General features: G+C 52.4%; 1 protein-coding gene across 6 annotated transcripts in view; it reads right to left on the bottom strand.

The window, feature by feature from the left end:
- The window catches only part of RNF220 (ring finger protein 220), a 220847-nt gene that overhangs the window by 116910 nt on the left and 76528 nt on the right, over window positions 1-27409 (bottom strand). For 4 of the 6 annotated variants that reach the window (XM_032117589.1, XM_032117593.1, XM_032117590.1 and 1 more), the window contains exon 3: window positions 13861-13935. The exons of the other annotated variants lie outside the window; for them this stretch is intronic. In XM_032117589.1, coding sequence (XP_031973480.1) covers window positions 13861-13935 — 75 coding nt within the window. The remainder of the gene's footprint in view (window positions 1-13860; window positions 13936-27409) is intronic. 6 annotated transcript variants of the gene reach the window in all.

The following is a 27409-nucleotide window of genomic DNA, read 5'->3' as shown; positions in this document are numbered from 1 at the left end:
CTGGCTCTGAGGCTTTAGGAATAAACTTTTATGGGCGCATCCCAGAGCAGAATACAAGAGACAGAGCTCCTGTGTATCTCCCATGTGGCTGAGAATCACCTCTAGAAAAAGGGATGTCCAGATTTATTTGTCTTTTACTCCAAGACCTGTTAATCCTGATCTGGGACAAACCTCCAGCCAACTGTATTTGTGCTTCTGGAGGTCTGGACTCCTCCAGCCCTTGGGCAAGAACCTTTCCGGGGGACAGAGATCTCTAATGACCTGCCAGATGATCTCATTACCAGTAGTGGGAGTCCTGCCCTAACAAAAGAGACCACAGTGTTTTCAGAGTTCACATTCTGCCACCTTTAGCACACCGTAATGGCACAACAGCTCAGGTGGGAAGCCCAAAACAGGGGCACAAAACAGAGGGACAGGGCTGGGCATGACCTGTCCAATGGGGTCTTCAGTCTTTCTTTCTCCCTCCCTTTCATCTTTTCTCTCATTCTTTCATTCCTGGATTTGCTCTGTTGAAATCTTGCTTTTGAAAGGGAGATGGGGGATGTTGGAGACCTGCTCTGTAGTGGTGGGGACGTGGTTGCCTGTCCACAGGCAAGGGGGGGGGAGTGTTATAACTATGCACACATCTGAAATGTAATTGCTGTCAGCTCTCTCCATTCTTGCAGCACGAGGCCTTTAATCTCTCCCACCAGACCCATCGGCCCTGATATTGCAGCTCCAGAAAGGCTGGTTTTATGTACTTTAACCCTGCGACCTTTACAAATCCCATCATTCCAATCAATACGTCTCATTAGCGTTAGGTAAATGTATGGGATGGATGGGGAGCTGTGCTGGGAGGAGCCCACAAAGGGTGGGGTGGAAATGCGCTTGCCTGCCTGCTCTCAAGGGGCAGCACAGCCCCACCATGCTCCCCAAGATCCTGGGGGTATCCTTCTCCCCACGAGCATCCTTGCCCCCAAATATCCCTTCCCACAGATGCACACCTTGGTGCAGCCAGAGACGGGGGCCAGCTAATGTGGAGCATGAAACAAAGTCCCTGCAAAGCCAACTGCAGAGTCAAGAGCCCAAGCTGTTAACTGGACCAAGCTGTTGGAGTCATTTTTTTCCCTCTCCTTGGGAAGCAGACATATGTTTTACAGCTTTCCCCTATGTTGACTAAATGAAAACATACGGGCCCTATGGCAGGTGATGGGAAAACAGTGTGGGGTGTGCACAGACCTGCCTGCCATCCCTGCCCATCACGCAGGGGAGCTGCCAAGGAAGGCAGTCACTGTGGATGTCAGGGCGAAGCCATGGAGTTGGGGGAGGAAAGGAAATCTTTGACACTTCCCATGAAAATGAAGGGCTTAATCCATGGAGAAGCGTGAGTTTACACCAGGTGAGGATCTCACCAGCACAAGAATGCTCACTGTGCCAGGTGGGATTGACCCACGGGTTCATGGGGCATTGGTCCATCAAGCATGCTCCAATAAAAGGATGGGGCCAGTCCTGCCTTTGGGAAGGCTGGAGGCCAGATACTGTTGCAATTTTGTTTTTGCTTGGGAGGGGTCTCCCTTCCCCCGGATCAGCACCTCAGCCAGCAGGGCTGTAAATACTATTACTGCCCATAAAGCTACCCAGCTCTCCTCCAAATCCTGCTCAGACGTTTGACTTGGGTGACCCACCGGCAGCCAGAGATCCCATAGGAGCAGGTGGCTTGGGGGCTGCTATTGCTGCAGCATTCCCATGGTGGGGACAGCCTGCCCTGCTACCCGTGCTTCCTTGCTCCTCGTGTTGCCACCAAGGTGTGGGGTGGCTTCCCAGAAGTCCAGAGAATGAGTGGCCTCCAGACCTTGGCACTGCCAGCTCGCCTGTGCCATGTGCCTCCCAGATCCGCACGGTGCCAGATCTGTGTCCCAGAGCTTGAACTGAGCTATATCCCATGCTCAGACTAATTCATAGCCAGGAAATCCAGCTCCCCAAAAGGAAAGAAAATTACTTTAAGGTTTTCTCCTCCAAGCGGGGTAAGCTGGGGTGCCTGAGGAGGTGAGGGTGTCTTCCTTGTCCTCCCCAGGCAGGGCAAGCTTTTTCAGTGGCATCTGGAGCCGGGTTTAGTTTCTGAGCTCTGCTATCCCCATCTGCAGAGCCAGCACGTTACTGCAACAGTGTTCAGCCCCACCAGCTCCAGGCTCGCCTCGGCAGGAAAAGCATCCCGGTGAATACAGCACACAAAATATAAGTGTACATCAATTTCTGCAAGAGCCTACAAAAGCAAGGGCTTGAAAACCACAGGCCAGCTCTGCTTTTCCACATTAGTGAGGTTTAATGAAGGTTTTTCCATGAAGTTTAAACTTAAGAGCTGGGCCAAATACAATTCTTGCTGGAGTGTGGGGCAGCCAAATTTGCTAGTGGGGATATGTGGAGCTGGGTATGTGATGTTCCCACATATGCAGGTGCTTTGGAGATTTGGCTCATGTGCTCTCCCCTTCCCAGCACTGGTGCCTGCTCTCCTTGTCTCCCTGCTGGTGTTTTGTCAAGGCTTTTCGGCAAGACCTCGGACTTGTTGACAAGCACTAAACTCCGCTGCGGCATGAAAACCATTTAAGCACTAAGCTCCCCTTGGCTTTAGCGAGATGACTCTGAGGCAGAGGATCTCAGCACAGCCCCTGTGAGGAGGCAGAGGGAAGGAGAAATTAATAAATCCTCTGGTGGGGCCAATTTCTCTCAACCTGACACTGTTCCTCCCGGAATTAAATGTGCAAGTCCTAAGCTGTCTCTTGAGAGTGGTGGGCCAGTTCCCTGACCACTAAGCAGCCATGAAACCTGGATCTGGTCCATGATAGGAAAAACCAGTCCATAGCTCAGTCATCCTCTCTAGCACAACAACTATTGGGCCCAACAAAGCCCCTGGTGTGCGAGTCCCCAGCTCTGCCATGCACTGGGGCACCTCACTGTGGCCAGGAGCTCCCAACAGCAGGGCACCCATGTGCAGGGGGCTCATGGGGTCTTTCAAGCAGGTTTATTTTGACGTGAGTAGTGTGGAGCCAGCAGCAAAGCCTCCCAGGCAACTGCAGACCCTCAGCAAGCCTTTTGGAACAGTGTTGCCCACCTCAGTACTGAGGTCCCTCCCTGGCCATCCCCACCTGGCAGCAGGGCATCCCACACAGCCACTGCAAAGGGGAACAGGGTGACAGGGTGGAAAGATGACAGATCCCCCAGCTGCACAGTTGTTGGAGGAGGACAGAGCAGTGGCCTTGCTGCTGTTTAACCTTCTGGGGCTTGTCTGACAGAGGAAAACTCAGCAGGGGGAGAGAGATTGTAGATAGGGGGATTGGTGGGGCCAGAGATGCAGGGGACTGCAGCAGACTTAGATTTTATCTGTACCTCTGCAAGGCTCGATGACCTTGGAATCCCAATCAACAGTTGTTAATAAACGCAGGGAAGAAGCGTGAGGGGCTAAAGGCAAAACATGCAGCAGGGCACCTGGAGAGCCTCCTACAGCTGAGGGTACTCTGTGCTATCACTATGTTGTCTAATACCACCTGGAGTACATAACCTTAGCAGCTCCTTTTTCCTTACCCATTGCTTTTGGACAGCAATGGGAACAGAGGGAATTCCCAAAGGCCTGGAAAGCCCTGCTACATCCCTGCCAGCTCCACTGGCTCCTGGGCACCTGTCTTGTTCCTGTGCTGCACCCCCTAAAAGGATGGAGATGAGCCCGGATCAGGGGAAGGTGGGAAGAAGCTGGAGGACGCTGCAGGCGTGGGAGCATGAACTTCCCAGTTCTTCCTTTCACTCTCAGTCTCCTGGCAATATTCAGCCCCCAGGACTACTCTTCTGTGTGCCCCTGACCACCATGCATGGTCTGGATGTGCTGGACCCATTCCTTCACTGCATTTCATCTGTGTCACCAGGAGCTCCTCTTCTTTGGAAAGAGCTGGAGAAAGGAGCTGGGGGCAGCCCCAAGGCTGGGAAAAGAAAGCTGGTTTAGAGTGTCACTGGAAAGCAAGCAGGTTCTCAAAGCCCGGGGAACTCATTCCAGAGCCAAAATTGCTCCCTGCTGTGCTCTGTCTCCTCCTCACCTCTGGTCTGCAAAAATCTGACTGTACTCAGCCCAGCATTTCGGTCCCAGCCCTTACAATGACAAGGGTGATAAGAGATTCTTATCACAGTGCTCAGAATCGATTTGAAGCTGAGCCCCTTTCCTGCACTCCTCCTCCTCCTCCTCACATCTCCTGGAGCAGCAGTTGGTGCAGCACAGGGACTCAGCAGCTGGGTTTGCTGGAGAGCAGAGATGACAGTTCAGGGTTCAGATCCTTCCAGAGATACATCCCTCAGCCTAGCAGCTTCAGCTAAGATACATTCCTCAGCTGGAGACAGAGAATGGGATCACAGCCAGGACACCTGGGCTCATTTCTGACACGCATCTTGGGGAGACATGCTCAGTATCCCCAAGCAGCAAGAGGGACAACGTAGCTCTGCATCCCTGGAGGACATTTTGAGCCTCTGTCCAAGGGGATCTGAACAAAAAGTACGGCCTCCCAGCTGAGGCAGGAGCTTTTTCTCCTCCTTGGGCTTGGGTGAAAGGAAAGTAAAGGTCCTGTTGACCCCACAAGAGAGATAGGGAGCATCCTGCAGTCCTGAGTCTCAAGCCTGGGACTCACTGCATCCTGTTTTCCTCCAGCCTTCCAAAGAGCTCTTACTTTCTACAACTTGATGTGGCCTGCCTTCATTCAGATCTCCTCCTGATCCTACCCACACACCCATGCTTGAGGGGGACATAACCTGCCCTCCCATGGGCGGCTGATGGGGACAATGTTTGAGGAGAAGACATTTCCTGCTGGCAGACCAAGGAGCTTCTGGGCTGGAGTGGGTGTCTGTAAGCCCCAGTCACAGCACAAGTGCCAGCATCCCCTTGGCATCACTGCAAGCTGCTGTCCCATCCCCTGCCCAGAGGCTCTCTCTATGTCTCTCAGAAGAAACAGAGACTGCACACAAGTTTCAGTGATGTTTGGGCTGATTTTACACAGCTGCCTTGTCTTTTGATTTCTGTCTGCAACCACTGCCTCCACCATTTACAAAAACTCAGTTCCTCCCACCAGCCTCAAAAGGTGGCCAGATCCCTTCTTGGAGAGTCCTCCAAGACTCACAACGCCCAGGCTTCCACATTTCAGTTTCCCCCTTCTCATCTGTGAGATGGCCAGCACAGTCCTGTGTGCCCAGGAGGGAAGGCAGAGGACCTGGAAGCACAACTGCCCTGGGAAGTTGGCACTGCAGGTCCCCAATATTTGGAGATGCCTTGGCTCAAATGTATGCACGCAGTCTTTGCCGTACATCTGCAAAGGTGAAGCAGGACTTCAGCCACTGGTGGGGAAACTGAGATAGGGTGGGTTGTGGGCTTGCACAGCCACACAGCACAGCTGCTGAGAGAACTGAGATGTCCTGGTCTGGAGCTGCTGAGGGGACCGAGACAAACTGGTGGACCAAGACAAACATGAGGAGTCTCAGTTCCTTTTGAAACTCTGAAGTCCCAGCAGCTCTGGTCATGCAGATGTTGCAAATCCTCCATTTCCTCCCAGAACTGTCTCTGGGAAGGGCAGAAGGACAAGGCAGTGGCAAGGGAAGCATCTGAACAATCAGGGCTTGTGTGGAGACGAAGAAAGGCCCTTCTTGTTGGCGGGTGCAGTCAGGGTGAAGCCGGGGGCATCGCAGGATGGCACCCCAGGTACTCCAGCTGTGCCGGCTCTCCAGCCCAACACAGAGGGGGCTGTTGTGGGCCCAGCCCCGGCACAGGGTGTCACCGCCTGCCTTGGTTAGCAGGGATGCTCCCTCTTTGTGCCTGCTGGTTTCTGCTCTGCTGACCCGCTTTGCTCCATCAGCTGGTGCCATCCATCACCTCTGGCAGCTGCGTCAATTCCAGGGCTCCGCAATGCCATTCCCCAGGGGAAAAAGCACATTTTTTTAAGGGAAAGGAGAAGTATTTTCTCTCCTGGCACCCTGCAAAGTTCCCTTCCTCCCCTCCTCAGAGACATCTAATGCTCAATCCAGCCCAGGGACAGGGGCACAGCATGTTACTGCATTCTTCATTTTGCCCAGTCCCAGCCTTCCCACTGGAAAACAGGGCCAGAAGGGCTGCAGTACCTGCAGTGTTCCTGGGGCAGATGTGTACTAGCCCTGTCAGGAGCTGGGAGAAATCAGTCTGGCAGTGGCCCAGCCCTTCGTACGGCGCCTTATCAGGACTGGCTGCAGCAGCAGCAGCTCAGGGAAGGTGCTGTTTCCTGTGTCTCATGGCAGATGGCGGTGGTGACGAGCCAGGGTGCCAGGACAGCTGCAAACTGGGTCAGCTGCAGGATGTGGGATGAGAATGGAACAAGGTGTGTTCACACCTCTGTCCCTGAAAGCCCTTCTCCAGGAGATGGTGAGTTTAGAGCATATGCTGGCAGCAATGCCCCATGACTGAGTGCTCAAAAAAGGCCACAGCGCTGGAGGCTACCTATAACTGAGTGGCGGGGAAAAATAGGAGAACTGTCCATCCCTTCCTCTCTGCTTCCCTGGGCCAGGGTCAGCCCTGCAGTGCTGGACATTGCCCCAACTCTCCCCAGCCCCAACTCACTGTCCTGAGGTCCAGATGTGCGACAGGACTCGACCATTTTGTCAGGGCTCTCTGCCTCTGTCTCAGCAGTCCCACCTCAGCAGCAGAAACATCTGCCTCTTCAATCAATACTCCGTTCTTAATAGTCCTGACAATTCGCAAGAAAACAGGGGCATTAAACGTTAATTATATCTATTTGGATTTTAAAAAATTCTATTACTGGAGTTAATTACAGCTGGAGTCATAAAAAGGTGCAGAGCAAGAGGTGCTGCTGTTCTGTGGGGTGAGTGGGGCTGAACACCCCCGGCCACCCCAAACTGTTGCTGGGCAAGGATGGAGGGATGTCCCTGCCATGCCTGCCACATGGCCGGACGCTGCTCCTCGGAAAGCGACTGCCATGGGAAGGAGCTGTGTGGGGGCTGTGCCGGGGGGGGATGTGCAGAGCCAGCAGCGGAGTCTCGGGGTGCACGGCAGGTACTTGCTTAGCTGTTGTGCTGGCGGGACCTGGCCTGCCCCAGCCTGTGGGCTTCTAATTTACTGCTTTCCTTTTACCGTAAAACTGAAAGGGGAAGGTGCACCCTTTAATCACTGCCTTCGGGGCCCCGCCTGAAACCACACAGAGACCAAGTGAAGGCTAGGAGTTAATGCTCCTTCCGACACCTTTTTATGATTCACGGGCCTGACCTTGAGCCATAAATCGCTCAACCTCCCCGCCACACTGCCAGTATTTACAGCCTGCAGGGGCCACTGCATGCAGCCACCGAAGCAGATCCACGGCCGCGCACACCAGCACAGGTACACAGCTGGGGATGCCACAGGGATGCAGCCAGAGATGCACAGGCTGGGACGGCTACATGTCCGGGGACGCCCATGCGGATGGGCAGCCATGGATGGATCCTAACACAGCACTGGAGCTGGAGATGCAGCCAGTGCACTCAGCAATCTGTGCTTATGCACACCTGTGTGTGTGCACAGGTAAATGCACCAAGATGCCCTCCCTGGGCAGCCCCTGTGGATGCACATCGGAGCATGTTTCATGCAGGGAGCCGGGCACCCACATATCCACTGCCTAGGCATTGGATGCTGGACCATGGTGGGGGCTTTCTTCTTGTTGCAGCAGGGCAGGGAGGCAAGCACTGTGGGCATGGCTCCACAGGAAGAGGCCAGGATGAGCTGGCACACCACAATCCCTAAAGTGCGTGTCCCACTCCCCAGCAGGAGGAACAGCTGCTGCCTCACAAACCCTCAGTGGCACTTCAGACGTAGGTCCTGGCCTCAGGATCCATCTCACTACATCCCACCAGCCCCAGGCCTTGCTCCAGAGGTGAGACTACGAAAGTCTGTGCTGGTCAAAATTGGAGCAGGGTGACGTCTACTGGCTAAAGCAAAGGGTTCCCCTCTGAGTGGGCTCAGATCAGCACGCTCTTTGCTTTATGCCTCAGTTTCCCCACCACTGCAGCAGGAAAAATAATCCTGACCGATCATGTTTGCAGGGAGCTGGGAGGCCGAGCTTGTTAATGTTTGCGAAGTGGGTTTGGCTCCTGTGATAGAGCAAACCAGAAATGCGAAGGTCATTATTATTAGTGGCATTAAAGCAGTTGAACCCAGAGCAAGACGTACAGGGGAACACAGCAGCTGTGTCGAAGCTGTAACAAATCGCGCACATGCACAACCTCAAAATAGTGACAAATGCTACGATTATGGCTCATTTTAGAAACACTGTGCAGAACCAGAGGGCTGCCGGAGTGCCTTCTAACACTTCTGCAAAATAAAATACCCTCCATTAATGCAGACAGGACTGAGATAGGCTGTTCCTGGAGACACCCAGAGCCTTTCAGTGCCCACTCAGTATATGCCCAACGAGCCCACAGGCCCATAAGCATCACTTGCCAACACAGCTCACCTGGTCCTCACCAGGACCAGGACCTTCTCCTCTGCCCCCACTGGGGCACCATGGCACTGGGCAACTTACCCAATACAAGTCTCCTTTTTTTTTTCCAAGTTTACAGGTTGTCTAATTTTTTTCTTTCCTCCTTGCAAAACAAAAGAGGGAAAAAACACCCTTATCTCGGAAAGCAGAGTTCAGGAAAAAGCTACTGGTCTTTTGGACTTGGTGAGCCCCCATTGGTAGCCTCACTTGTCATGGAGAATTTATCAGCCAAACACAGTGCTGGTATAATGTGCCATGTAACTAGTGCATAAACAAACTTCAGCATGATAAATGCCCTGCTTTGAAGCCATAAAGTTATTAGCTGGTGGCTGTTAGCTACTGCTTAGCATGGGACATGCTCCTTCCGTTAACCCCTGGATGCCCCGCCTGCGCTCAGAACCCCAGGGATATCTCTGGAGGGCACCTCCACACAGCAGGAAAGCATGGAGGGATCTGACAGGCAGGGATGATTCTGTTGGCACTTATCTGTGCACATTGTACTTGCTGTGAAGGCTGAGGGAGGCAAATGCTTGCTGGGAATGGGGCTCTGAAGGTTGGCAGCTTCTTGCTGTCCTATTTGAGCCCTTTGGCAGCTCCTCTCCTTCCCTCTGCCCCTCAAGAAGCAAATGGAGAGGGGAGCAGGGCTGGGGCAGTTAGGCATGTTCTCACAGCTCAGCCTTTTGGGTGTGTACCTGTTTCAGAGATGGGTTAAGATGGGGTGGGAGGAAGTCAGCCATCCCTCCAGTGCCCAGGTCACCTCCTTTAGGTGAAGAGCTGCCGAGGACTCTGAAGTGAAAGCCCGAAATTTTTCTGGCAGCAGCCAGGCAGCAAGCTCCAGTGAGGTGTTTAGAGTTCCCTCTGCTGCCTGCAGTGCACGGCTGCCTGCAGCTCCTGGTGAGCACAGCCTTGCCGGAGGCTGGGAGACGCTGGAGAAGGAGAGCCATGTCCCAAGGCCAGCACTACTGGAGATGGGTGACCAGCACCACAGAACCAGCCGTGCCACTGCTCCTGCCAGCACCAGACCTGCAGAGCACTCTCCACTGCACAGAGCCTGGCTGTGACACCCACCAAGGACCTCTGGTCCCCCAGGCCACCTCCTGCTCTTGTCCCACTGGACCAAGGCAGGGAGCTGGGCGTGTTAAGGACGGCAGCAGGTCTCCAACGCTCAGCCCAAGGCATGGACAGAGTTATGCAGCAGTGTGGCAACGTTTTGGACACACAACCTGGAGCCCCGGAGCTGCAACGTTTTGGACACACAACCTGGAGCCCCTGGTGCCCAGGGACTAATTGCTGTCCCTTTCCAGTAAAACCACTCCTGCAAGGTGGCAGGAGGTGTTTCAGCAGGGCCAGCTGGGGGGCAGCAGGACTCAGGGCTGCCTCAGTGCCTGTTCCTCATTAGAAATCCAATGCTGAAGAAACTCATAATTAGAGTCCTGAGTATTAATTAATCTCCATGACCCTCCTCTCATTCTCCTTCCACCACTCCCACAGCTCAGGAGGTCAGCCTGGATCATTAACACAGGCAAGTAGAGGATGGCAAGCTCACCGGGCGGGTTGGCAGACCTCGGGCCACGTTCCCGTGTTTGGAGCAGTCAAAGGCACCATGTCCCTGCCCAACAGCATGGCTTCCCTTCCCTCTCTCCTCTCTCACTTGGCTGGGGTCATCTCACTCACTTGGGCACAGTCAGCACTTTGGGGATAGCATTAAATGAGCTGAAACATCCCAGAATGAGCAGAGCTGCTTCTATGCTAACTCGGCCTGCACAATCCCTTGCAGAGTGGCTGAAGGCAGACTCCTGCATCCCAGAGGCCGGGATGAGCCTTCCTGGAGACAACCTACCCTTGGAGACCTCCCAGCATGACTGAGAGCAGAGCAGCCATCACAACCAAAAACATCACTGAAAGGTCTTCAAGCATCCCATTTCTGCTCATCCAGGTTTTGCTTGGGTCTTTAAGAGCCTCAGCACTAAGAAGGCATTGCTGGAGCATGGAGAGGACATGGACACCTTCCATCCCAGGGCTGTCCATGCTGCTTGGTTCCTGGGATGGCCAGACTCCCCAGCAAGACGCTGCCCTGGCACAACCCGAGGGCTGATACACTACAAAGAGCTGCCACAGAGCAAGGAAACAAGATATGAAATAAATCCAAACTTTTCTGACTCCCTCGTAACCACCAACTGCTTCCCTCATCTGATTTTTTTCCCCTTTTCTGCTGCAGCAATAAAAAGGGGAAAATCAACATCCAAATGATCTTGTTTATGGCGACTAAATAAGCTGCATGTGCTTAATCCGTTAGAGTTTAATGAATTTACGACTTGCTCTGGAATTTGACAAGGGCTGTAAAAGAGTAATTAACATTTATCAGTGTGTTTTTTACACACACCCCACCCTCCTCCCGCCTCCCTTCCCTCCTCCTGCCGCCTGTCGCAAAGCAGCACCGGGTATCGGGGGGAATATAAAAGTGATCAATTAATTCTTAATAATCTCACGGAAAGATTGTAGAGTCACAGTATGAACTCAGGGAGTGTCAATAAACATGCCAAAGGTTGGTCCCCCCCCCTTCCTGGCGCTGCTGCAGAGGAATGTGGGCAGCCAGGGAGGGGATGGGGCTGCAGGGGCGGTGCTTTGGTGGACCAGCCCTGCACCCTTTTCCTTCTCTGTCACACTCCACTGCCCTCCAGAGCAGCTCTCTGTCACTGACACAGTGGCCTTGGGACAGGATGAGAGTGAGCAGGGGGGCTGGTGACAAGTGGGGTCCCATCTAACACAGCAGTGGCAGTGATTTGGAAACACAGCCCCAGTCGCTAACTATGCCAGTCAATAGCTCTGTCCTAATAGACCTGAACTTGTTGGGAGCGACCCCAAATGCTCCCCACCCTGGTCATGGGGCAGTTGAACATCTGCTTAGATGAAGAGTTGCTCCTACTGTCACCGTGTTGTCACTCGGAACAGGCAGCTGCTGCTGTTTCAGCTGTACTAGACACAAGGGTATGTCCCTGCTGACCCCTGAGACAAGCGAGGGAGGTCACACCTTGCTTGTGCCCAGCTCTCCCAGCTGCTTAGCTGCTGTAGAGCAGAGAGGCAAGCAGGGATGCAATTTGGGGGCTGCAAGGGGAGAAGCCCAGGCTTTGCACATCAGTCTCAGGGTGGGCTGAACATGATCTAAGGGGATTCCTGTGCTGGGAGCCCAGTGTGCTCTGCCCTGGGCCACCTCCCTTGGCAGCCCTGGAAAGCAAAGCCAGAAAGAGCCACAGCCATCACGTTCCTGGTCGATAGGATGGACATGTCCCCTTCTTCTGTGACTGCAGCATCCTGCCCCCAGCAGAAGCCTTTGCATGCATGTGCGTGACCACGGTGTGGGGAAGCTGCATGCCTGGACATCCATTGGGGAAGAGAAGGGTCAGTGCTCCTGGGGGCCAGCAGGCTCCATGGAGGAGACAGAGAAACATATGGGCTTGGCTGTGGGGCAGAGGGTCCTGGAGACCCACAAACAAAAGCTCAAAATGATAAATCCTCAGAGGTTTGAAACTGTCCGGGGATCTGCTCGGGACAGAAACAAATTCTCCCTGTCGAACATAATAGCCCAGAAATAAGCAATGAGACAGGGATGGAGAGGGTTGGACTCGGAGTCTGGAAAATCTCCGCCCAACTCCATGCAGAGCACTGGTGGGGGTGGGAGGTGGAGGCATCTATATCCTCCAGGCAGGCTGAGATCCCTGTGCCAGGCACACACCTGCCAGCTGGATGGGGCAGACTTGGGATTTCTTAAGAAGCAGGAGTTGTTCAAGCCAGCCTGAGTGCAGGACAGGCAGGGAAGACAAAGGGAAAGTAATGGGGTGAATTTGCCTTTATCTCATCTTGACTGGTTTGAACCCAGCTGGCTGGCCTGGGCTGTGGGGCTGGGCAGGGAGCAGAGCTGGTGGGGAGTGGGGCTGAGCCCTTATGCAGGGCAAGGAAGCGAGGGAGGGGGGGCTGCAGCAGAGTAACTCTGCATGGCCAAATCATCAGAGAGCACCAGCTCCCAGCAGCCTCTGAGTGAGAGTCTCCAACCTTGGGCTGGCTTGTACTGCCAGGGGCTGCACAATAATGGCACAAATACACCTGGGAGGGAGAAATGGAGACACAAGGAGGGTTTCAGGCCACCAGGATTGGTCCCAGCACACCCATATCTGCTCTGCTCACTAGGCAGCAACTCTAGGTCTCCATTGTATGAGTGGTGTAGCCAACATCCACAGCCAAGGCTCCCAAAATCACTCAGGAAACACTTGCCAGTGCCAGTCGCTGTTGCAGCACTCTGCATTGCTGTCCAGGCTGCACCACAGACCCCCTGCATGACCTCTGGATCTCTCCTCTGCTGGAGGAGAGGATGCTGTGTCGGGCAGGGAGGGGGCAGAGGGGGGGTGCACTCCCCCTGCCTGGGCTGGCTCAGATGCTCGCATGTCAGCCTGTCTAAACAGCACCTCCTCCTGCAGAGACCTCGCGCTGGGGGTCGGCAGCTCTGGGATTTGTCACAGTGTCACTGGAGTTACCAAACAGCAGCTTGGAACAGGCATCCCAAAGGGCTGGGTCAACCAGACCCACCATCATCCAGCTGCCAGAAAAGCAGCCCCTGGGGCTGAGGTGACTTGGATGGCACTGGGCAAGTCCTCCCTGGCCACTGCCACACTGCCTCACAGCAGGCGCACAGCTTCACCTCTGTGCAAGGCTGGAATCCCCCCACCTCACCCTGGGGTAGAGGCAGTGCTCCTTAGAGAAGGAGCCAGGCTGTGATGGGCGACGCTTGGCCAGTGTTTGCTGCTTTGCAGAGGCACCTAATGGATCAGAGACAGCCTCGCTCCAGTCAGGTGCTGCTGACTGTTACAATAAAGAGCATTTATCCAGCTGCATCCCCAGTTTCTCCCTCTTTCCATTTCCCTTTTCTGTCACTCAGGTGTGGCAATTTTAATACCCATCAGTAATAAGGTGGATGGTAACCACAACAGAATATGCAGCCCTGTGTTGGCTTTTCTCCATCTGAACAGTCACATTTCAGGTGACAAAAGAGTTGGAAGGAGTTAACAGGAGATCCCCCAGGTCCTCTAAAGGCCCTGTCCAGGGTTTTAAGCCCATAAGTATTGATGCTAAAGATGATTTTAAGCCATGATTATAAGAAATCTATTGATCCTTTTGACTCTATAATGACAGATTAACCATTTTAATAAAACACCTATTAATCATGCATTAACCCTTCTTAGCTATTTATACATAGAATACCAAATCAACAAGGGTGTTGGAATTTCTAGGAGGCTTTTTGGAGGGGGAGGGAGGGGGGATTTCTTTAGATAACAACAAGAAGAAGAAGAAAATAATGCAAACTTACAGAGGGGGAGAGTTAAAATCATACGATGAGTGGCAGTTGCAGACGCCTGGGGCCCTCTTTGGTTGTCGCTTCTATCTGGCAATCAATTGACAAGAAATTGAGATTATGAAACATTGTGCCTGTGATCAAAGGAGGTGGGCATACTTCCCCCATCTGAAGCCAAATCTCCACTCCCCCATGGGAACCAATATCAGGAAACACAAATAATTTTGCCTTTGGCAGATACGAGACAATGCTGACACCAATTTTAGTGTGAATGTGTCCACCAGCCCCATGGGTCTTCAGGGCAAACTCAGAGCAAGGTCGCAACACCTTAAAGGTGGATCCTACTGGAGCATCTAAGATGCCAACGATTTTTTGGGAGAGACTTCATCTGGAGCAACAAAGTAAAAAGAAAGGGAAATGAGGAAAGCAAGCACTCCACCAGCTCAGGCCAGCTAGGAATGGGCAAGGGTTGTTCACTCCCCCTCCTTGCCCTTCCTTGAAACCCACAGCTTCAGTGTGGAATGGTTCAGCTTGCAGACCTGGACTGGCACAGCCCTGGGGCCTCTTTGTGTAAGTGCTGGGGAGGGGGCAGACAGTGCTTCCTCCTGCCCCAACCGTTGCAGCCTCAGAAACCACAATGTCCCCGGGTGCATTAGGAACTGCCTGGAGGCTGGAGCTTCCTGCAGGTGCCCCACGCTCATGAATCACACCTTGTCAGGGCCTGGGGTGCCCAACGGCTGGGTGACCGCTGAGATGCCCAGGGAGTCCTGCCCTGGGATGCACCTGCCTCCCCACCACACCGTCCTGACCAGGCAAGGGTTAAGCAGGCATTAATCACACTGTTTGAGAGACATTTCAAAGCCTCTTCCAAATATTATAAAAAATATCTTTAATCATCTAATAGTGCAAACTCCTCTGATGATGGATGGAGAGAAGTCACCTCTCTCCTCCTGATCCTAACAGATGAGGCTGAAGAGCTGCTGCTTTGGCGGAGGGGAAGTTGGGGAGGGGGCTGGGGGAAGAGAAGGACATTTCTCAACCTCCCACCAGAGCAGTTATAAATATGAGGTCATACAGCAAGAGATGATAACACATTAAGGGCTCTTGAGATATTAGTCTGTCAGCCTCATTAGACACAGCCTATTTGGGGCTGACTGCGTAATTAGAGGCTGGGGTACCCATAACTCATTGGTGTTTATGTGGTAGGAAGGGGCTCCAGTCACCATCACCCTCAGCACTCTGAGAAGTCATCTTCATCAAGCATTAAACCCCACTCCCCAGTGCAAAATCCTTCTCCCCCCAGTAAAACCTGCTCCCCTTTCCCACCTCCTGCCCTTCCCATTAAGCCTGGAGGCCATTGCATGCTCAGTGCACCCACCCTCACCTCTCCCCTCCCTTTTAGGTGGGGAACAGGGTTACGACTTGGCCAAGGTGCCCCAAGGTAGGTAGTGGACAAGTGGAAAAGTCCTTGCTTTCAGTTCCCTTCCCACGGAACAGCTCATGCTCTGCTCTGCAAGGGACTGCATCCCCGAGAACCCCTAGACAGCCTCCACAGCAAGTTTGACCTCCACCCTTCTGACTTCCAGGGAATAGCTCCAAGTTGGGCTGGAAGCAGCTTGGGGAGGTGGATATACTTGGACATAGGTGGACAAAGATGGTCCTGGGAAAAACTGAGCAGAAATGAATCCAAGGAAAGGCAAAAACATTCAAGAACCCCAGGACAGCTTGTCTCTCCTGCTCTGCTGCGAGCATCTCCATGGTTGGTGGGGAAGCTGGTGAGGAGCTGGGCTTTCCATGTCCTCTCCACTTTCTCTTCTCAGTTCTGTCTAGGTGGCAGTGAGCACCAACACAGACAGGCACTTCCCAGTCAACCTAGCCAAAAAATTTCAACAAGTAAAACAGGGAAGAGGAGCGTTTCTCTTCTGAAACCATGCAGAGCGAGGGCACCACAGGTGCTGGCTCTGACTCGAAAGGAACAGACAGGGAGCAGTGAGCAGGGGGAGGCAAGCAAAAGCGAAACCCGGCCCTGTGCACCCCCCAGAGCTTTCCCAGCAGCACATCCCTGTAACTCCTCTTGCTCTGTGGCAGGAGGAAAATTAAGGCACCCAGAAGGGCAGGGACATCAAATGAGAAACAAGAGCCCTCGGTGCAGAAACTGCCTGACACTGCCAAGGCCCATGGCATGGCCACCCAATGCCTCATCCCCTCTCCCTGCTCACCTCCTGTAGCTGGGGAGGGGGCAAGGGGTCCGCAGAGGAGGGGGCAACCCCATGGCTTCCCAGGCTGAGGTAGGATAATGAATCCTGATGGGGGAAGTGACCTTTTCCAAATGCCACATGTCATTGGATTTTATATCACACCAGGACAATGTACCATGGGTATTAAAATCGTTTTTCCAATAGAAGCATGCGTGTGTATATGTGTGTCAGAGAAAGATGTGAGAAAAATAAAATTAGGATGTGAAAGTTAGACTGCCTCTAAACATGGCCTTTAGAAAAAGACTTAGGTCCTCACACAGCAGGACTGAAAGAGAAGATCCATGCCCTTTGCTCCTGAGATCACAGATGATTTTGTCAAGGGGATATGACTTGTCCAAACCCTATGACAGAAAAAGAGGAAAGGAACTCGAGTCCTGATCTCTGTTTCTAGATTTCTGCAAAGACTTTCAACTCTACAGTGTCCTTCTGCTGTGGAGGGACACCTCCAGAGCTGCTCTACCCACGGAGACACATACTTTGCATGTGTGCTCCTGGACACCCATGAGTGTTAGTCTGGTGCATAAGGAGAAAGTCGAGTCCTGCATGAGAGATGATGCCAACTTGCTCAGCCTCACCTGGGAGGCAAAGCAGCCCCTATCCCTGTGGGCCAGCCCAAAGGTGTGTGCAGAGCATCCATGGAGTTGCCCACACACACAGTTATGGACACTCTCCCCATATATGCCAGGATACATTCTCATGTGAAAACACAATGTGAAAAGGGAGGCACTGGAAGCCAAATTCACTTGAACTCCAGCCTGTTCCCTCAATCTGCAGGGCAATTGTCCGGCTGAAACAACAACGCTGGGACAAAAAAAAAAAAAGGAAAAAAAAGGACAAGCTGTGTTTGTTTATTCAGCTTCTTTCTCCCTCTCTCCTCTCGACAATACCCTGACACCGTGTCCTGCCGCGCCAGGGCTGCAACCCCAAAGGACTAAATTTATCCCAGCTGGAGCCCTGTTTACAAGCCTTGTCCTGTTTACAGTGTGGTCCATCCTGCCCAGGGCCAGGCAGTGGCCATCTCTGGGGTGGACAGTTCAAGCCTCACCTTCCTTGGCCTCCACAGTTCCCAGGCTGCCCATGTGGTCCCTGGAAAGATGCCCAACCCCCTGCACTCCCCGTGTGCTTGCACACACGGCAGCTCTGTGGCCCCCTGCCCACCTGGGAAGCAATGAGGAGATGTGGTCTTGCATGGGCTGATGCTTGTCCAGCACAGTTCCATGGTGATTCAGGTGCCTACAGCCTCCATCGGTGCTGGCTGGTGGCAAACCACCACCCAGGAAAATGTTGGTTGCAAGCTCAGCAGTGAGGGTGCAGCACATTCCATGTGAAGCCAGCTGGGAACAACCGTACTCCACCATGAAAGCATTAGAGGAGCTGCACGGCTCACGCAGCCATGCCTGGATGCTCTGCTCTCCACACCTCACACTGCAGTCACTTTTTTTTCTTGCTGTCACTCATCCATCCCTCTCTTCCTGATGGGCTCCCATGGGCTGGGAGGGCAAGGCTGGCAGGAGTTTAGCTCCTCTTCTGGGTGACAGAACTGGGTGTCGCTCCAGGAGTCTGAACTGCTGAGCCTGGCCAAACGTGATGGGTTGAAGGCTTTGTGAACAGACTAACCTTGGGGAGCTGGAGGAGGGGTGCTCACTGCCAACCCCCTCCTTGCACTCTTCCCACACTCATTCCCATCTTTGATGCTATGCACTGGCTATGCAGTCCCCCATGCTGGAGAGTGACAGGACCTCACCTGCCTGCCCTCCAGCATGGGGGTCTCCTGCCATCCCAGTCTGCCTCACCTGCAGGAGGCTCCTTTTGGCAGGACTCAGTTGGCAACATCCAGGCTCTTATTTGCTGTTTAATGAGTTCCCTCTAAAGAATCCCAACACATGAAAGCTTTTCATTAAACCTCTGGCTTGCTGTCAGCACTGGCCACAAGTTTGGAGATGCTGGGAGTCACAAGAGTGGTTTCATGGGTGACTGAGAACCCTCGCCTAGGAGCCTGTGTGCCACCTTCTGCCCTGTCACCCTTTCCATGTCCATGCCTGGTCTTGGTGGATGCAGAGGGGACATGAGAGCCTTGTGGATGTGAAATGAAGCGGCTCATCTTGTGCTCCTGCAGTCTCCTTTATCAGGGCAGTGAACAGAAGCTCACCTCATCCCCAGGGGCAGGGCCACTGCTCTGCAGTGATGGATCCCTCTTTGCACCTGCTGAGGGCTACATCCACTTAGGCTTAATGAGTGAGCAACCACCAGCAAGCTGACGATGCAGCCTTTTCTCACATAGACCTGGTGCAAAACACTGCCTGGTTTTGCCCTGGGAAGCCTCCTGCTTGAAACCAGGAGCCCTGGATCATAGCTCGTGATAAGGGGCCCCTCATGTGCATATGGAGGGGAAAGGAGGATCTCACAGAGAGACCCTGACCTGAGTTCATCTCCTAAACTGGTTGAGGGGCTCAAATCTCAGTGCCCAATGCTGCATCTGTGCAAGGAAAGGTCCAAGAGCAGCTGAGTCTGGACCAAGATTTCAGTTGCTGCAGGCACAGGAGGAGAAGAGAGAGCTACCAAAACCTTCCTGTTGCTACATTTTCTGGAGATAAATAGATTGTCCAGAGCAATGCCCGTGGTGGCACTGTCATGGTGTCCATCTTCCAAGTGCCTCCTTATCTCTCATTGCTCACACCTACCTCACTTCTTGCTTACAACCCAGTTTTGGGTTTGTTTGTACCCCTGGGTGGGGGGAAGCCTTTCTGCACTGTATGTCCTGAATGGCACCACATGGTGAAGCAGAAGCTCCAGGGAGAGCAGAAGAGGGGTGGTACACCCCAGCCCATCTCCTTGCCCAGAGTTTTGGAGATGATCTGTGCATGATGGTGGGTGGGGGTGAATTTAAGCATAAAGGCTTGTCTACATGAAGTGCTGCTCCGGAGAACCCTTCCCATGCTAGGCATTTCCTATTCCCAAAACAATACTTTACTCAAGTTCACCAGACCCCCTTTCACTCTGAAATACAAATAGAAGTTTTGGGGAATATTTCACAAGTCAGAAAATCGCCGCCACCCTTCATTCATGTTCACTTTGAAATACAGGCAGGACATTAAGGGAAGGGCTAATGGAGTGGCACATCTGCACACAAACACATACGTGTGTGCCCCTCACACGTGCAGCTCCTCATCTCCGGAAGAAGATCTTCTTGTCAGGAAGTCACGGCCCTGATTACTTTGTCTTCCACGTTTAAGAACATCCCTAACTGCTCCTTGGATAGCTCAATTAGTAAAGTGAATATATTATATAAAGTCTAAAAGATTAAACTATCATAGGCAGCCCATAATTTCATGAAGAAGTCAGGGGAGCATATCCCTCTTATTAACTCTATAACAAATGTGATGAAAATGTTCAAATAGAATGTTAATGCAATGTTACGTGTAATTTTCCCAGGCGATTTTCTGCTGAAATATTTCTTTATTAATAGTAATTGAGGGTATAAATTATGAATGAGGCGATTTTCTCCTTTCACTGGGAAAGACGTACTAATGGCAATAATTCTTTATAATAATTTTTTGGGGGGAGAACGGGGAGGGAGCTAGGGTGAGGGGTTTAAAGAAAAAAAATCTTTAAAGGGATTGCAAAATATATAGACTAGCGGTGCATGTTTTATGGCAGGGCGCTGTATTTTATATCTGTGTGCTGGCCATCAGTCCTGTGCGGGTCTGTACTGCATGTGCACAATGAGGTTCAGGCCTCTGGCAAAGGCGACTTCCTCCTCTATTCTATGTGTGTAAAGCCTGACATCAAGTACAGGGAGAAGGAGAGCACCAGTGCTGTGAGTCTGCAAATTCAGGACTCCCTGTTTCACTGTTTAAGGGAAAGAATGGCAGGAAGCACACGATGAGCTACAGGCATTTGTGGTTAGTAGGTGGGTACTCAGGGATGAGCAGGTTAGTGGTACAGGCTCTTGTTAATTTAATACAGACTCTGACACTTTTCCATGTTCTCACCACAACGAAAAGCACTTCTTTGTGCTTGTGTTGGGGTTTTTTTGGGGTGTGTTTTACCACCAATTCAGCCTGCTAATCCTGACCCCAAGCACCTCCATTCAGGGAGATGTGTGGCAGTGATGCTTGGTCCTACAGCCACTGAAGCTTGTACAGCCTTGAAGCGGGGTGGGACTGGGGGTAATGCTGACTTCCAAATGCCTGTTTTGGGACAGAGCCTGGGGACACACATAAGGCCAGCCCAGGGCCATGCGCTCGCACACCACGGACAGGCAGCACCGAGCAGCACAGCTGCTTGCAGGGAAACAAAAAGTCCTTTTGGTGATGCCAGAATGAAAGAGGCATTTTACAAGGATTTCAGAGCTTGCTCTCCTTCAGGTTTGTATGTTTTTTTCAACAGACCAAATGATTTCAAAATTTTTTCACTCAATAAAAAGAAATGCTGGTTTGAGCGCAATTCTCAGCCCCTTCCTCCTGCACATATCTCTCTTCTCAAAGAAAGACAAAGGTGAAAGAAAGGATGGTATCCCTTAAATTTTCATTATACTTCCGTTGGCTTTAAAAAACCCTTCTGAAAGGTTTAAAACTTCTATACCAAAGAATCCACTTTCTTCTCACTATTCTATTTAAAACTTTTCTCAGGAAGGAAACTTTTCAAACAAGCTCCAGTCTATAAGCATAGGAAGAGAAACCTCCTGACTTCAGGCCTTTGCCATACGAACTAGAGAGCTTCAGCTAGCTACAAAATGCCTCTGCTAAAGACTTCCACTGAGAGTGGCCAGCACATACCAGTAACCAGCAAGGGGCAGAGGTCCTGGACACCCATGCACAGGGGCGCAGATGTGCCCCACATGAGTGCAGATGTGTTGGGGCGTGGGTGGCTTTGCTCCTCCCTGGGGCAACTCTTACATTCTGGGGGCTCCCCCTGCTCAGGCTGAGCTCTCCACTGGACTGGGAGAAGAGCCAGAGCTGGTCCTTCTGCAGCCAGCTGGCTGTGCTGCCCTGTCTTTCCCCTTCACTGGAGGCACAGACCCTCAGTCCCTGCCCATGGCTTACTCCACGCCAGCAGGCTGTTTGAGAGGCTGTAGAGAAGCGGACAAAATCAGCGTGATCCGTCACCGACCCTCCTCAAAATTAGGTTAATAATTTATGATGTTAAATGGGACAGTTAATAGCTGGGCCAGATGATTCCTCAGCTAATCTAGAGCACGGGCTGAGCTGCAACGAGTCCTCTGAGAGTTCATTACACTCCCCAACCCTCAGTGCTAGTGCTTTTGGCTCTACTGATACCTACGGGAGGCTGTGGCTGGTGCCGCTGGCAACGTGCCTAAGACTTGCCCCTCATCAATTAAGAGAAATAAGGAAATCGACAGGAAAATTAATTTCCAAAGAGACAATGCTTCTGAAGCCTGCACTACTCTCAGAAAGATGGGGGGTTATCTGGGAATCCGCCTGCCTGGGAGGAGGCTGTGTTTGCTGTCTCACTGAACGAGGTCAGGCTGCTTTCCAGAGGGCTGGGAGAGCAGGGAGCGGTGTAAGTGACTGACCAAAAGGTGCTTTTGCTCCCGGGTCAGCCCCAAGCAGGCTCCTTAGGAGGGACGGTGCTGAGCCGTATTTGTGAGGAGATGCACAACACACACCTGCTGCTTAAAGGCCCCCAGCACATTGTGGCTCACTGGCAGCAAGGATTTGCACTCTGACAATGCACATTCCAAACAAAACCTCAGAGATGAAGGGTCAGGATGAGAAGGTTCAGCAGGTCTTTTCTGTCAAGGAGACAGAGCAGGCTTGAAACAATCAGGGATGAGACAATCAGAGCGCTCCCCAGGGCCAGCCCTCACCCTGAGCACAGCAGCAGGTGGATCTTCAGCTACTTGCCTGTCTCTCTAACCTCCCTCTCACTGGACATCAGATCAAGCCCAGCCACAGAAAACAGGCGTTGGATAAACCAGCTTCCCCTCACCAAGACCTCGGCCCCTGTCTGTGCCCCAAGCCATTCCATGTCCCCCACCCTTTCTGCTTCTTCCTTGGTCCCAGCAACCTTCCTAGGGTGCAGGACAAGCTTGCCAGCCACAGCCAGAAAATGCAAGTAATTACCAAGAGCACATCTTGTCAGTGTGATGGAGGCTTTCCATCCTTATTCAATGGAAACAGATCACTGGGGTCCAGGGCACCTGGAGCCAACAAAGACCCTCTGGTACTGACAGCATTTGAGTCCTACTTTGCCCATCCTGCTTTGCTTCTTCCTTAGCAAAGGCCAGATCCTGCAAGACAGAAATGCTGCAGAAAGCTTGCTGTCTCTTGGGACTACACTCAGGAGAAACAGAAGGTAAGCAAGGACCCCCACTTCATTGATCCCAGCTGTATGTGGAGGCAGGAATTTGCTCCTTTGCTCCAGCATCTCACTGGGGGTGTTTTAAAGCAGTGCCAGCCTTAAGCAAACCTGGAAGAGGGTGCCACAGGCACTCTTCTCTCCAGAAGATATAGAGATGGGTACCCTTGAGTGTGGTACTTCAGACAGCCTAAATCTATTTTACAAATACAAAAACTATGGCACCCCAGGTCTGAGTGACCACTCAACATCAGCAGCAATAGCAGGTGAAGGAAGTAATTCCTCCAACAGTCTAAGGTTCCCAGTACCAGGGTGTCCATGTCCTGCCCTTAAGTGGGAGCTTGAGACAGACCCAATGGGCTAAAAAGTGACCGGCTGGGCTACAAGCACAGGCTGCTGCAGCCAGATGTGCACTGATGACTCGTGCAGATGTTGGCCCTACAGCACGTCTGGGCAGTAATTCCCCTTCTCCCTTCCACATTCCTGCTCTGCCAAATTCAAACCATGCGCAGTGCTGGAGGATTACCTGCAATTACAGCTTTCACACGTCGGGGCTGGTTTCACTCGGCTGGGGAGGGGGGAGAGCGGCGAGAAGTAAGGGCATCCATATGTTGGGATTCTGCAGCCATTGCCCCTGCCTGCGTTAGAGGCAGCCAGTGCCGTCTCACCCCAGCAGCCCTCTCCCCTCCTCCCAAACCCCCTCCCCTCCTCCCAAACCCCCTCCCAGGTGGGAAAACCAAGAGGGCCAGGGCCAGCAGCAGAGTCAGTTTTCCTTCCAGCTTCTGCCCAAGTGAGTATGGGAGAAATGACAATTAGGGGGACAAAAAATGAGGCTGCCAGACCCTGGGGGGGACATGTGCAGTAACTTGAGGCTGAAGCGGAAATAGCTCCAGTCAACCCACTTAGAAAATCATCATTACTGTAAAATTTATGGCTGACATGAGCTTGTCTGAGTGATATGACTATTTAAAGGCAGCCAAAACCTCCATTTATAATAATGTGAGGGAAGGGGGGATAGAGAGAGATGGGGCAGGTTTGAAGATCAAAGGGGCACCTGGGGAAGCGGAGACTGTGTCTGCCTTGGTGGCAGGGGCAAAGGGACAGGGGCTTCAGCGACAGACAGGGCTGGTGTGGCGGGGTGAGGCACTGTGTCCTATGGGAAGGGAGCAACCCTCTGCCATGGCTCTGCTGTCCCAGTCCCTGAGACCACAGCATTCTCTGTGGCCTCTGCCAGTTGCTCCAGCCTTTGGGGCTGACAGCGTGTCACCACCTGGGTGCAGGCCGTTCCAGACCCCAGGCACACAGGTGAGCTCGGCACCATCCAGGCAGTGCTGGACAGGGCCACCATCACCCACTCAGGGTGTGCTGCAGGATCCGCCAGGAGTGTGCTTGTAATCAGATGTGAAGAAGAAAGCCATTGCTGGGACAGGGAGAGAAAAAAAGCAGTAATCCATTTCGAGGACAACAAGCAAATGCCTACAAGGTTCAGAGTTTCTTTTTTCCTTCCGTGTATTAAGGACAGAAAATTAGTCTAGATGGGGGACTCCTGATAGGCCACTGCTGTACCCAGCCCCTTAGCTGTCCTCCTTAGCTGCACTTCCCTCGGGGCTTTACAAAGAGGATCATGCAATCACTCAGTGGCTTGTTTGGGGAGCCCCTCATCCCAACAGCAAAGCCAGAAAGAAGGCCACTTGCCAGTTCCTTGGGCCAGGCCATCCGGTCAACCTTCACCTCCAGTCAAATACAAATGCTGCAAATTCGCCAGAGGATGGACCCCAGGGATGCCCAGCTTGGCTGGAGACACACTGCATGTCCCACCCAGTGTGTCCCTGTGCCATGGTTCCCTATGGATGTACAAGGGAATATGGCACCTAGCCATGAGCAAGTCGGAAATGAGCAGAGAGGTATGGATGAACTCTCCACTGAAGTGCTCCCAGAAGGCTGATGGATGCAGAGCAGCAGACTGCAGGACAGCACTCCATGCCATCCAGAGCAGGGAGCAATCCCTGGAGCACACCCTGCCCACGGGCCGCATGGAGCCAGTCACTGGCATTCCCATCCGGGCTCTCCTCCCCAATCAGGCTGCTCCCTGTCCTTCGGGGGTGGCAATGGCTCCTCACCTGATTGAATTTCCAGGCCATCACTCGCTCTCCGTGCAGCTGCGAGGCACGATCGCCCTCCCGGCAACCCCATGCTCACCCCGCGGAAGGAGGGGCTAATTCAGTTAGCCCAGTGGCATTAGCTGCCATGAAGAATAACCCGCCAACAAGGGCCTGCGAGCCTGACACAATATTAAAGACCCCACTGCCCTCACTTGGGGCAGATTAAGCTGGGCTCATTGCTTTAATGCTGCACTCTTCGGCCGGGCTCCCTCCAAGGCTCTGCACCTTAACTGTATTACCCCAGCACCAATGTGTTTGACCTGACGATATTGCTCCCACTGATAATTCACCTCCCAAGAAACTTTGCCTTTTTGACCTCCTGCTGGAGAAGGCTCTAACCCCACAGAGCAGGGCTACCCCTGCATCCCACCATCCACGGGCTCACTTTCCCTCAGCATCACGTCCTACCTTCCTGACCTGCTAAGGGCCTTGAGATATCTTCTTCTGCCAAGCTCAGGCAACTTGCCCCTGAACACAGGTCACTGTGGTGATCCCAGGATCCCAATCTTTATCAATGACTGCACTGACATGCACACTGAACATGTGGCACATGCATGGGTGTGCAGAGGATGGAGAATGTAATTTACAGCACCAAGGATGTGTGGGACATCCTGGCTCACTAACCTCATCCGTGGTACCAAGGCTCTCTCAGTAGCAATGTGAAGTGATGCACACAGGGAGCATTGGGTCCTTCCTGCTCCCAGGGATACAGATGTCTCATCTGACCCAAGGAAGCAATTAGGCAAAACACCCAAATACCAGCCTAGGGGGAGCCTGGGCTCCAAGTGAAACTCAACAGAGCGGCGTGAGAGCAAGACACGGGGTCATCCTGCTGCTGCCAAGCACAGGCAGTGCCAACATCATCTTGGCTTGGCAGCAGCCACTGCCTTCTCTCACCCAAAAGCTGCCAGCAGCTGTCTTGTGCTCTTACTCCTGCTTCACCCTGTGGCCTGCAAGCAATACAGGCAGAGTCCTGAAGATGCTGTCTCCTTGGGCTGCTGGCTCACACAGCCTTGCTTTTCATAGGAAACAGCAACAGAGTGGAAGCACTTTCCCACTTAGTCAAAACCAGAGGGCCAGCATATCCTACAAGACTCCAGAATGAAAATTTCCAGAATGGAAAACTCACCTTTTCTGAGAAAAAAATTGCAGTCTGATTTAGCCACCTATTGGCTTCTGCCCTCCTCATCAGAAAATCATAATAATCTACACCGACCTTTTCCTCTTACTTTTATCATTGGCCATGATATCACTGACACCATTTTATCATTATCTAAGAAATAGATTGGATTGCTGGATGCTCTGTCTCGCCTCCTTGGAAAGAAGCAGGTTAGCAACAGCAAATTACAATTCCAGCTCTAGACCTAGAACAAGGCATCTGCTCCCTGCTCTGCTCCCTTGCCTTTGCACCGGTGGTTTTTATACTTGCCTTGCACAGCTAGTGCTTGGGTAGTGTATATAAGGTTGGATATCAGGTGTCTTTACATAACTAATGTATATGTATAGACATTACTATTTACACTAAACAAAAATAATGACCAGGCAGCGCTCACAACAAGCAAGCCCTTCTTTTGGAAACATTTTGCTTCCTTATTTTCTGATTTCACTATTCAAAGGTGTGTTTCCTTTTTTTTTTGAAGAAACAAAACTAGAAAAAGGAACAAACCTAAACTTCCACTCATAACTCAGACCACAAGTCTTGGTGTTTTTCTTAATATTAAAAGTTTTGGTGAAGCTGTGTTTGACCCAGCACTGCTGGCACAGGAAGCAGAGCGCCCACACGAAAGGAGTGTTGCAGAGCAGTTGTGAAGCCATGTGGTTTGATGGCTATCAGGACAGAAGGGCTTTATTTTGAGGTTTGCTGTCACTCAAAGGGTTCCGTGACCCTGGGAAGGCACAGCACCTCTCCCTGTCCTGGTTGCCCTCTGCCCTCCTCTGGGAGCATGGAGATTTCAATAGGTGCAGACGTTTGCTGCTGCCTCCCACCTGGGGCAGAAGGAGCTTCCCAGCATGAAATACCACCTGTGCTGCCTCACATCCTGAATTTGCTGGCTGGATGACTGCTCAGAAACTGTGCTTGTCCCTGGTGCTCTGCCCAGAACCTGGCCAGACCTGGGACCTGTCCTAACCTGATACAGTTGCCATGCTGAGCAGCACCAGCGGCAGAAAGTTTTCAGGGACACAAATTAAGTCTACAGACAGAAGCAGAGCTGGGGTGTATAACTACACAGGAGACACAAAGGCTTATTCCGTCTGCTGTTCTCCTGGAAAAAATCCCTTCAGCTGCTCACACATATATTGCCGAGCAGGGACTGAATCCAATCCTGCTTACGCAGGCTGTGACGTGGTTGAGGATGGGGCAGATCCATACTGCTGGAAGCAGGAGCAAACCCTGCCCTTGGTGTGCAGCCAAATGGATCGGAAACAAGGAAGGGTGTATGGCTTTTACAAGCCTTTCTTATAAAAAGTAGGCAGTGTCAGAGTAGAGTCAGGCCCCAAATTTAGGTTTGGGCTAAGAGACAGGAACCATTCATTCCCCTTTTTGCAGTTAGCTCGCTTGGGAAGCGAATGGAAAATGGTTGATGTGAACACTTTTTCCTACCCGAGTTTATTTTTTTAAGTGCAATGCCTTAGCACTGAGGCCTCTGCCCTGCTGCAGGGCCTGAGCTAACCTCATGCCACTGTGCCTGTCCTCAGCTCCAGCAACATCCCTGTGCCGTGCTCCTCCGCAGATGGGCAGTGCCTGTGGGCACCAGCAGCCCACAGCATCTCCCTGCTTTTCCACCCACTGGTCCAGAAAGTGACTGGTCAAGACAAAACCAT

The sequence above is a fragment of the Corvus moneduloides genome, chromosome 9 (assembly GCF_009650955.1).
Source record: "Corvus moneduloides isolate bCorMon1 chromosome 9, bCorMon1.pri, whole genome shotgun sequence".
NCBI classification, from domain to species: Eukaryota; Metazoa; Chordata; class Aves; order Passeriformes; family Corvidae; genus Corvus; species Corvus moneduloides.
Note: the sequence above shows the minus strand (reverse complement) of the source record. Positions and strands in the feature narration are given on the sequence as shown.